This window comes from Drosophila willistoni, chromosome 3R, assembly GCF_018902025.1.
Source record: "Drosophila willistoni isolate 14030-0811.24 chromosome 3R, UCI_dwil_1.1, whole genome shotgun sequence".
Taxonomy (NCBI): Eukaryota; Metazoa; Arthropoda; class Insecta; order Diptera; family Drosophilidae; genus Drosophila; species Drosophila willistoni.
The window spans coordinates 31,627,087-31,637,081 of record NC_061086.1 but is presented as its reverse complement, the minus strand read 5'-3'; the positions used below and the strand labels follow the sequence as shown (position 1 = coordinate 31,637,081).

General features: G+C 35.3%; 3 protein-coding genes across 4 annotated transcripts; 1 reads left to right on the top strand and 2 right to left on the bottom strand.

The window, feature by feature from the left end:
* Window positions 1-1,053: 1,053 nt before the first annotated feature.
* LOC6649638 (mitochondrial coenzyme A transporter SLC25A42) lies at window positions 1,054-6,513 on the bottom strand. Of its 2 annotated transcripts, none has more exons than XM_002072164.4 (6): window positions 6,294-6,513; window positions 2,467-2,700; window positions 2,093-2,396; window positions 1,752-2,017; window positions 1,497-1,683; window positions 1,054-1,443 (listed from the first exon to the last, which is right to left on the bottom strand). In XM_002072164.4, exons 2-6 carry the CDS (start codon window positions 2,690-2,692, stop codon window positions 1,290-1,292), a joined length of 1,137 nt encoding a protein of 378 aa, XP_002072200.1. In that variant the 5' UTR covers window positions 2,693-2,700; window positions 6,294-6,513; the 3' UTR covers window positions 1,054-1,289. The 2 variants fall into 2 exon arrangements, with proteins under 2 accessions (XP_002072200.1, XP_046865212.1); XM_047009256.1 differs by lacking the exon at window positions 6,294-6,513 and adding an exon at window positions 4,018-4,036.
* Window positions 6,514-6,703: 190 nt separating this feature from the next.
* On the top strand, window positions 6,704-8,204 carry LOC6649637. Its single transcript, XM_002072163.4, has 3 exons — window positions 6,704-7,023; window positions 7,100-7,631; window positions 7,699-8,204. The coding sequence occupies exons 1-3, from the start codon at window positions 6,827-6,829 to the stop codon at window positions 7,999-8,001; spliced, it is 1,032 nt and encodes a 343-aa protein (XP_002072199.1). The 5' UTR covers window positions 6,704-6,826; the 3' UTR covers window positions 8,002-8,204.
* On the bottom strand, window positions 8,126-8,612 carry LOC6649636. Its single transcript, XM_002072162.4, has 2 exons — window positions 8,365-8,612; window positions 8,126-8,301 (listed from the first exon to the last, which is right to left on the bottom strand). The coding sequence occupies exons 1-2, from the start codon at window positions 8,515-8,517 to the stop codon at window positions 8,227-8,229; spliced, it is 228 nt and encodes a 75-aa protein (XP_002072198.1). The 5' UTR covers window positions 8,518-8,612; the 3' UTR covers window positions 8,126-8,226.
* Between the last annotated feature and the right edge of the window lie 1,383 nt (window positions 8,613-9,995).

The following is a 9,995-nucleotide window of genomic DNA, read 5'->3' as shown; positions in this document are numbered from 1 at the left end:
TTTTATTGTACATTTTGACCGATTGTAGCATTTGCAAATATTTATAATTTATACATTTTCACATCTACACTCACACACACACACACACATACACACAAACACACACGCTAGTCCTGTTTCACCTGTTGTGCGCAGCAACAAGCTAAGCTCGAAAATTTCCGGAGCAACGCAACAGGAATAGCATTATGTCGCCAAGGACAACGAATTTATACGTGTGTATACATATATAGAATTACTGTAGAATCTTAATTTAAGCTAATGGAAACTCTTGCTCACCTGTTTTTTTTCTATTATTTTTTTTTTGGTTATGGTTGTGATTTGTTGATGCACTGGCCGCAAGTTGAGAATCTTGTTAAATTGAAAGCACCTTGAAGGTTAATAACAGCCTGCGGCCCAGGTCGTGGCCTACACTAACACTATGACTTGGCGGTATTATATTTTTGTATAATAAATGTATAAACAATTAAATTGCGCACTTCTAATTTTTTGCACAAAAATCAGGCGTTGCCAGAATCTCAACAACCTATCGATAAGAAATCAATGGGTGACAATCGATAACAATGCACAACCGCCTCATTTTTAAGAGCTCTGCTCATATTAAAAGAGCGGCCTCATTATAAAGAGAGGAAGTCAAGCGCGTAACTTGAAAAGTTTTCAAATCGTTTGACACATTTTTATCAAGTTTTTCAGATTTAAAACACATTTTTCTATATAAATATAAACATTGTGATTTGAAACAGTTTTTATAAATTTATTTTTACTAATAAAAACACACTTATATAAAATATATAAATATGCATAAGAATTATTCCGCTGGTGAACATATACATTAAATTCCTGGTATTTGCATCTCGCCACTGTTTACATAACTTCTATTAAACACAATCAAGAATAGAAGAAAAGCCAAGATAATAATATTAAAGTATTAAAACATTAATTGTAATAGAGTAGTTTTTTGTTATTGTCCAAGTAACACCTAAATAATAGGAAGTTTTCCATGCGTGTGTTTTGTATGATGAGTGTTCATTTGTTTATACATAGGGAAAGATTTCATTAATTTGATTGTTTTATTTTGTTTTTTTTTTTTGTTTTTTTCGTTTGCTCTGTGTATACTTTCAGCTTAAAGCAGATTATGTAATAACAAAGTTAAGCGTTTATGTCTATTTTCAACTCCTCCAAATCACTTCACAATTAACAACTAAAAAATATCTAACAATTATATAGCATGATGGTTGATGCTGCGTTTTCTTTTGGTGTTTTTTGTGTTGGCAAATGTTTATAGTAAAATGCTATTCCTGAACCCGTCCACGTTTCAAATGAGATAGTTCCCTAAGCCAAGCCTTGATCAGATCATATGCCGAGAAACTAATTCCCACAGCAATCGGTCCTTTGATCCAATTCATGCTCAAGCCCTTATAGAAGCCATTCTTGATGCCCTCCTCGCTAAAATAAAAAAATTAAAATATATATTTCTCTGATGCACATCGTACTCTTACCGATAGATCTTGGTGAGCGTCTCCAGAATGGTGGGACAACGCTCATTGGCAGCCGTATTCACACGCATCGTTTGCATGCGTCGACGCACAATGTCCAACGGATAGCTGGCCGTCTGTCCGGCTGCCCCGGCTGCAGCACCAAATGCCAACGAGACTAGAGTATTTGGTTTATTATTGCCAACCATTTCTAAAATAGAAGTATGACAATTAGTTATTTTGCCTCGCATTCCATTTCTATTTACTTTGTGCCCTCACCATGGTATTCCCTTTTGAGTGTTTCATATGTAAAGAAAGAGGTGCCCGCATAGGGTATGACACCCAATACGGTGGCCCAATAACCACGATACAGAGTCCGTGGTCCCTCCTCCACCCAGATTTTGGCGAAAACCTGACGTAATGTGCGGTAGCCAGTATATCGATCCGTGACAGCCATACGAGCTCGGGCCAAATCCAAAGGATACGTCAATGACTGTGAGGTAATGCCAGCCAGTGAACCAGCCACAAAACGCCGAACTTTCGTGCTATAAAGCGGAATAGAATTCAAGCCATTTATATATATGTATGTATATAGATAATTTATGATTCAGTCTACTCACTCTGTGCCATTTGTATCCACCTGAAGTATACGACGCCATTGCTCGTGGGCAGTGAACTGTATGGCCGCATAGGGTACAATTCTGGCCATTGTGGCCGAATTGCCACGCCACAGAGCCAGGACACCCTCCTTGGTGTAGGTCTGTTCCAGGTACTGCAGTGAGGCGCGAAATGAGAAGGGGACATCTTTACGTATCTGAAAATTGATCTTTGTGCGATCCAGCGGGGCAATTGTGGTCTTGGCCAGAGCACCCGCTGCTGCTCCAGCTATCAGACTTATAAGCACCTCATCGATATGTTTACGCACTGCCAAAAGGATAAGAAGGATATTAACAATCGAAACAAATATATACATATATCCTCTAGAAATACTTACTCTCTGTAGTCTTAATGCTGCTTGAATGCTGATTGACTTTGGCGGGAATTGTGGTTGTCGTTAATGCTGATGCTGATGATGATGTCATACTTGTGCCATCCTCATCCTCGACATCCTCTGTGCCTCTGTTCCCCGTTGCGGATGCGGATGCGACAGTGCTTGATAATTGACTACCCGTTGCTGTAATGGACATGGCAATGTTCGGCTTTTCCAGAAGACGGCTCATGGCAGACTCTATATATGTTGGGAGAAAGAATCAAAGAGCGGGGGCCATCAGTCAATTTGCATTTCAATTTAAGTCTCCCTAAGTACTACACATGTTCATACGCTCAATATATATATGCTTATTGCGGGCTTATTATCAAAACCTGATAATGATTCGATCACAAAGGCAAATAAAGCAAAATATCAGTCTTTGGGAAGTCTACCATGTAAATACCCTGTAGTAAATAGAGGACTTTACCAAGTTTTCTACTTTCTTTTGCCTGATATGCCATTTGCTAGCATCGTTAGAGGGTATAACTAACTAATCAAAGCGTCTAATGTTCAAATTGCTTCTGGTGTGCCGGCCTTTAAAAGGCTTCCTAATCAAAACAAGGCGTGTCCTATAAATCCACAGATAGAAATTAATTTATATAGCAATATTTATACAAACATCCATATATACATACATATATACTTTATGTCTATTTATTTCTCTGATAAGGCTTGAACAGTAGCGTAGTTCACTTCTCTTCAATGGGTTACCAATCGAAACTTTTCCATATTGTTCATCAGTTCAATACTTTTCTAGCTCAAATTTAATAATCTTTTAGCAATTGTTTCGTAATTGAAAACAAAAACAAATGCGGAAAACCTCACACTTAGATACTAACATATTAAACATATTTGGCACCAATTCAAAATACTTTTAGCATAATGGAGGTCCAGGTATCCACCAGATGTTTAATGTCAAGTCATGGTCAATTGTTATCTATTTTTCTGTACTTTGCATTGTTTTAAAGTTCAGCCAACTATTTGCTTATTAAGATTAAAATTTCATTGATTAAACAATAATAAAAGGAAACTATATCTGTATAGGACTAGGTGTATATAGAGTTGGTGCCAACTTTAAATTTAAATTTATGTATACACTTTCCAAGTTTAATAAAAAACCATATTATATGTTTTATTGATGTTCAGAAAGAAGTTTTCCATAGTAACATCATCCTAAAACCTTTTGAATAAGAATGATAATGATTTATGAGTATAAAAGAGTTTTTTACTTTAACAAATAGGAATTGCCAACTATTTTTAACGACTTTTTCAATCCATTTATGTCAAAAAACTATTAAAACTGTTGTAACCTCTACAAATTAAGTCTAGAAACTAACACTATATCTTCTTAGACTTTCTATATCACAATCATGGTGTGAATTGACTATTCAAAATGTTTAAAAATCTTTTAAATCTTAAGAAATTCAAACCAGCTTTTACGACTAGAATAAAACCGAGAACTTTATCAATTCAGGTTAAAGACTTCAGTATTTTAATGTAAATATAATAGCTTACTTTTGAACAACAGCAGAAAATACCTAAAATACATTTTTATAAAATTTTGTTAATTTTTCTACGCCAAAAATTTAATCTAAAAAACTAACTAAAAAAAATTTGAATTAATTGAAGTTGAAGTTGACTCTGCTAAAGACATTTGTATAATAATAAAATATTGTTTTCAGAAATTCTACAAATGTAAGGCCTTCTGTGTTTCAAACTTGAGCTAAAAGTTATTAAACTTTTTGTTTATTCAATTGACTTTATAAATAGAAAGAAAAACAAAGAACTGTTGATAAGATTTCCTGATTTTTTGTGCCTATTGCGTTGCTATTATATACATAAATGGAACCCCAAGAAGCAAAAGTGAAATCCGCATGAACTACATAGATAAACAATATATAGCTTAATAAGGTAGAAACAAATCTAGAAACAAATTTACAAAATGGGCAAACCAGTTTGAGTGGCTCTAACTCAATAACAAACAAATTATCAACAGGTTTCTGTATTTAGAGAGAGAAGTTTTTGTTTTTTTTGGAGGCAGAAAACACACCTCCAAAAGCAAAAACACAAAATTTATTTGCCAATCTGCAGTGGCAAATCGGAATGGGCACTTTTCCAACTGAGAAGACAGCTGATTGCAGCTAAAATTAAATCCATTTCATTGACAACTTAACGCAGCCAGCATCTGTCTGCTAAATAGAACTAGAACTAGAATATATGTACAACATTTTGCTTCTATTTCGCATGCTCTAACCTTGAACATGATTTAGCTTCATGCTTATAATCATATATTCTATACATAACTTTTGTATATATAAAACTACACCTATCTTACCCACATGTATCCCCTGATAAGATATCTCTGGGGTGGACAAGCTTCTAGTTAAAGTCTCCCAGTGGTGGTAAACAAGTTGTGCTAATTAGTATGCATATCAACAAGTGGAAACACTTGAAAAGATTTATGTTTTAGGTCTTAAGCCGTTCTAAAGTAGTGTAAAGGAAGAAAGAAGGGAAAATATCTATCTTGGATATCGTAATTTTTGCAGTTCAAGAGGTAAAATATTATTCTTGGAAAAGAAAATTTGCCTAATTTCTTTCACTGAGGATCCTCTAGTGATTATTTTAGCTAAATGGATCGAACTTGTGAATAGATCTCGACTTGGACATAAAGAAAAGCATATCAAAGTCTTTTAAAAGGATCAAGAAACACAATTTACTAGATCTTTAATTGTTAATAAAATAAAATCCATTAAGAAAAATTCACCAATAATGAATTTTAAGTATAGGAAATTGTTGAGTTTGAACTCAATGCATATTTAACTTGAAGAAATCATGACAAAACTATAATAGTTATGAATTAATTCTACTACGATTCTCTTTCTTATTGGCCCACGGTGCAGTTGATGCTGCTGGATGGTCAGGTGGAGGACTGGAGGGGTGGGGGGCTCAGCTCAATTGCAGGCCGGCAAAATAAAACGTAAACAAGTTCGTTAAGCTTTTCGTAAATACATACACAAACTATATATGTAGGTGTAAGTGTGTGTGTGTGTGTGTGTGTGTGTAAATACTTTTGCATATGTAAATATCAATTTGTTTGTTATTTTGCACTCAGTCAAGGTTATTGTTATTGTTATTGTTATTATTGTCATTGGATCCAGTATATTCCATATATTTGTTTCTTTTAATAATCTAACGATTTGAGTTTATCTAAAAATAGAAATATACTGGAATAGATGGTCGTGTGGGGGAGGAGAGAGAGGCAGAGAGAGATGGAGAAAGGCAGAGAGAGAGAGGAAACACGAGGAAATGGTAAACTTATGGACTTTGGACTTTAGACAAAAACTCTCCGATTCATATGTCTCTTAAGTTATGCAAATCAGAATTGAAATACAATTAAAATAAATTATATAAATGGCATGTGTACATACATACATATGTGTCTATGTAGCCGCTTTATTGTTTTTGTTGTTTTGTGCTATTTCTTTATAAACAAATTGCGCCTTTTCAGACTGTTTAAAGAAAACAAGAGCTACGTGACATGATTCTGATTCTGATTGGAGAAGCATCTACTACAGCTGTTGCTTAAACTTCGTCGTCCCCTCCCACCATACAAACCAGCTAAGCACCCCCTCTCTGTACTTTTGACAGGTGCCAAGACATTCTTTGTTGTCTAACTCATAATAAAATTTGTTCCTTGCAACACACAGGCGCACACACACACATATACACATGGTTAATTATATAATTAGAACACTAAAATAACAACACTAAAATTTATGTTGGAAACGCACCTTTTGTTTTTGTTAACACAGATTTTCGTTTGCTTATCGCATTCCACCCTTATTCTCTATTTACAATGCAAATGTCACGTTCTACGCGATGGTGACAATTGTGTGGAGTTCGTGCTGCAATTTATTTATTGTAATTGTTCATTTCACAACTTTATTGCTAAAGTATTAGTACACATTTTCCGCGCGATCTTCCATAAACATTTACATTTCCGATAATGTCCAATACGATAACTTTTCTCCGATAACTTCGACTACGATAACTTTTCTCCGATAGGGTCGATTACGATAAAGCCACTCCGATAATGTCGATTACGATAACGTTGCTCCGATATAGTCGATAATTAATCGTAAATATTTTGCAAACACATTTTCTTATCGATTTTGGCGCCCTCTGGTGGTATTCTGTAAACGCCACCTGGTAGACAATGCAAATGGCGTCAATGGAAAAAGCAAGAAGAAACTGAAAACAAAACAGAATTAAAAATTTTACGCCTTAAGTGTTTATAAAAAAAGCCAAAATTCTTTTAAATACCATGATGAATGTAGACTTGCGATCTTACTCGCGTCACTGGCTAACCGAATTTATAGAGCAATATAAAGAGGAAGAGTGTTTGTGGCAGCCAAAGCATAATGATTACAGCAATCACGCGGCTAGAAATAAATCCTACGATAGGCTGGTGGAGAAGCTAAAGGAAGTGGAGCCCTTTCCCGATCGGGCCATGGTTGTAAGGTGAGTAATTGTCAATATTTACATATATATATTAAGCAGAACTTACCTTTGTCTATGTTTGTTGTTTTCTCTTTAGAAAAATAAACTCTCTACGCTCAGCATTTAGGCGGGAGTTCCGCAAGCTGAACAGCAAAAATGATTACGAGACACGTTTGTGGTACTATGATAAACTACTTTTCATAGCTGATCACAAACCCAAGCGACATGGTAACGAGGGCTCTAAGCCTAAAAGGGAACTACAAATCAGTTTTGATGATGACGATTCGATGGAATTCGAAGAGGAATCCCATCATACCACACAGCATTTGGAAAGCATAGCGCCCACATCTTCAGATGAAGTGGAGGAAGTTGCGGGTGAGACTACAAGTGTTGTAGTTAGCAGCCAAGGAGCTACGATTAGTACGATATCGGTGAGTGCTGCCGAGTGTGTCACTATGCATTCGGTTAAAAACGAGGACCATGCAGCCCATGAGGCGGCAGCACATCAGCAAATGGTTGCCCAAGCAGCAGCTCATCAGACAACCATAGCAACGGCTGCCCAGTCACATGCAGTGAAAGTGCTGGAGATAACTTCATTAGATTCAAATTCTCAACGTGAAATACAACAGGTAAGTCTCATTATAAATCTTTTCAAGTGCCTCCAAATAAACCTATTTTTATTTTGCTTCCCCAAAGGCCGTCAATTCTTTGGAACAGCATCAGCAGCAATTGCAACTTCAACAGGCAAACGGGCATCATTCACAGTCAGTCCCCACCATTCAAATAGCAAGGGAGCATTATCAGCCAATTTTTAATGCCGGAGCAACTGCATATCCGCAACGGCAGGAAGACGAATATGATGCCATTGGTGTTAATGTGGCCAGCAAGCTGCGGTCCATCAATCCCACGCAGCGTATAATTGCTGAGAAACTCATCAGTGATGTTCTTTTCAATGCCCAGCTGGACAACCTTAATGTAAACTCGTCGCTCACCCAGTAGTAGTCGAACGATTGGTGTTGCTTTTTCATTTAAATCTCACCTTCACATCAATTTGCAGCCGAGAGTTGTGAATCTTAATAGAAATTTGAATGTTTAATGTGTCGTTTTCTCATCTCTACCTATGTTTTTCATGTATCATAAACATTTAATTTGTATTTAGTTTTTAATTATACAATAAATGGATTGTATGTTTTAAGATCTGATACCGCAGGCTTGTAAATTTAGCTAAGACCCTTTGACGTCTCCATTTTCTGATGCCCCTTGCGCTCCTGTCAGCTTATTGTACACAAATTTGGCAAACTGAAATTAGTTTACGAATTATTAGTAATCTATTTTTGCGAGAGTGCAGAAGGATTAACTCACCGTAACCGGTGGCAAGTCGATTTGTTCTTCCTTTGTCACTAGTTTGCGGTTATCCTGCATGTAACTCCATCCCAGATGTATACCAATTAAGCTGGGTATCATCACAATTGTGACTAGATTGCGGGATACGAATGACGGCGTCTTTTGCACCATATTTTTCGTTAGTTTTCAATTTCAAAACACACACGAAATTATAACATCAAAAGACATGTGTGACCAGGGTTTGGCGATTGAATAACAAATATTTACTACTAACAAGGGAACTAGTTCCCTTTACGGTACTATTGATTCCAGAACTATCATAGACTCTAAATAAAATTGGCAAGGTTTAATTAAATAATACACAAAATCTTTTCAATAGAGTTTAATTTAAAAGTCGTAATATCAGTGTAATAAATAAAATTAGTTTCAAATATCAAACAGATAACTGGAACTAGTATTGCTTTATAAGTGAGACCAGACTATGAAAAAGGATTTTATAATAAGTTGGTAGCTCTCAAAGTTTGCCGCCTGGATTCAAATTATTCAGACTTTAAAAATGTTAAATGCCAGAATTATCTTTAAGTAAACTGTTTTACATACCAATACTTACATACCATACTAAGACTAAGCAACTGTATAACAATATGTATGAACATTTTGTTTTAGATTTAGTTATCTAGACACCAACATAATTACAATAGAATTATTTCTATGGAAGGAATGATCATATGCCAGTTCTTAACCTTGAATTCCATTAAGCGACAAGCTATCTCTTCATTTATATATTTTACTGTTAATTGGCTTTTAATAAAATTATAATTATTTAACTTTAAAATAGGTGTGAAATATTCTTCACCTTCGATTTAAAGGCAGCAGGTGATATTAGCGAGTCCCATACTCAGATGCGGCTCTATGCACTTTGCCCATTGTTTATAGGGGAGAGGGCCCAGTAATGACCCGGGTTTTGAAAAACCTCGAAATTTTTTCTTCAGTTCGGGAAAATGAAAAATTAAGAAGTTTAACATTTAAATATTAACCAAACGCAACTTTTTTCCAAAGAATGTATGTTTATTTGAGTTACTCAAAAAATTTTGAAACAGATTTAATTTGGATAACTTTTTTTAACTTTAAAAAAAAGTGGCCCAGTTATGACTCAACTTAAGAAATTCACTGAAAATAAGAAAATATGAAAGGAATGTCACACGAATTGTTGTGATTTAATGGTTTACTTATTTTGAAGGGCTTCAAAGCCAAAAACAATGAAAAACCCAAAAGAAAATGGCCATAAATGAGAACGATTTTAAGCCCTCGTCGTCCATGTCACTTTCGCAGTTTTTGCAAGCGAAATAACTTGCTTGCATATTAGCGCACTTCGAATGAACATTCCCGATCGAGATCTTCCAGAATATTCTTGGACAAACTGGTCTCAATATGTAAATTTCCTTTCCTTGTTGTTAAACAACATCAAAAATGTTGGAATTTGATAATTTTACATAATCCGAGTGCAAAAAAAAAATGGGACATAACTGGGCACCCCAGCTGAGTCATAACCGGGCCTTTTTATAGTTTAAAGTTTATATCTATATTTTTTATATACACTACATAATCACATAAATTTTTATAGAATCACAAAATATACGGCAAATACA

Bases quoted from the DNA above. Each gene is read 5' to 3' on its own strand.
- LOC6649636 (XM_002072162.4), bottom strand. From the start codon at position 8,517: ATGGTGCAAAAGACGCCGTCATTCGTATCCCGCAATCTAGTCACAATT. The intron at 8,302-8,364 runs GTGAGTTAATCC...AACTAATTTCAG, and splicing joins TCGACTTGCCACCGGTTACG to TTTGCCAAATTTGTGTACAA.
- LOC6649637 (XM_002072163.4), top strand. From the start codon at position 6,827: ATGATGAATGTAGACTTGCGATCTTACTCGCGTCACTGGCTAACCGAA. The intron at 7,024-7,099 runs GTGAGTAATTGT...TTTTCTCTTTAG, and splicing joins GATCGGGCCATGGTTGTAAG to AAAAATAAACTCTCTACGCT. The intron at 7,632-7,698 runs GTAAGTCTCATT...GCTTCCCCAAAG, and splicing joins CTCAACGTGAAATACAACAG to GCCGTCAATTCTTTGGAACA.
- LOC6649638 (XM_002072164.4), bottom strand. From the start codon at position 2,692: ATGAGCCGTCTTCTGGAAAAGCCGAACATTGCCATGTCCATTACAGCA. The intron at 2,397-2,466 runs GTAAGTATTTCT...TCCTTTTGGCAG, and splicing joins CAGCATTAAGACTACAGAGA to TGCGTAAACATATCGATGAG. The intron at 1,444-1,496 runs GTAAGAGTACGA...TTTTTATTTTAG, and splicing joins ACGCTCACCAAGATCTATCG to CGAGGAGGGCATCAAGAATG.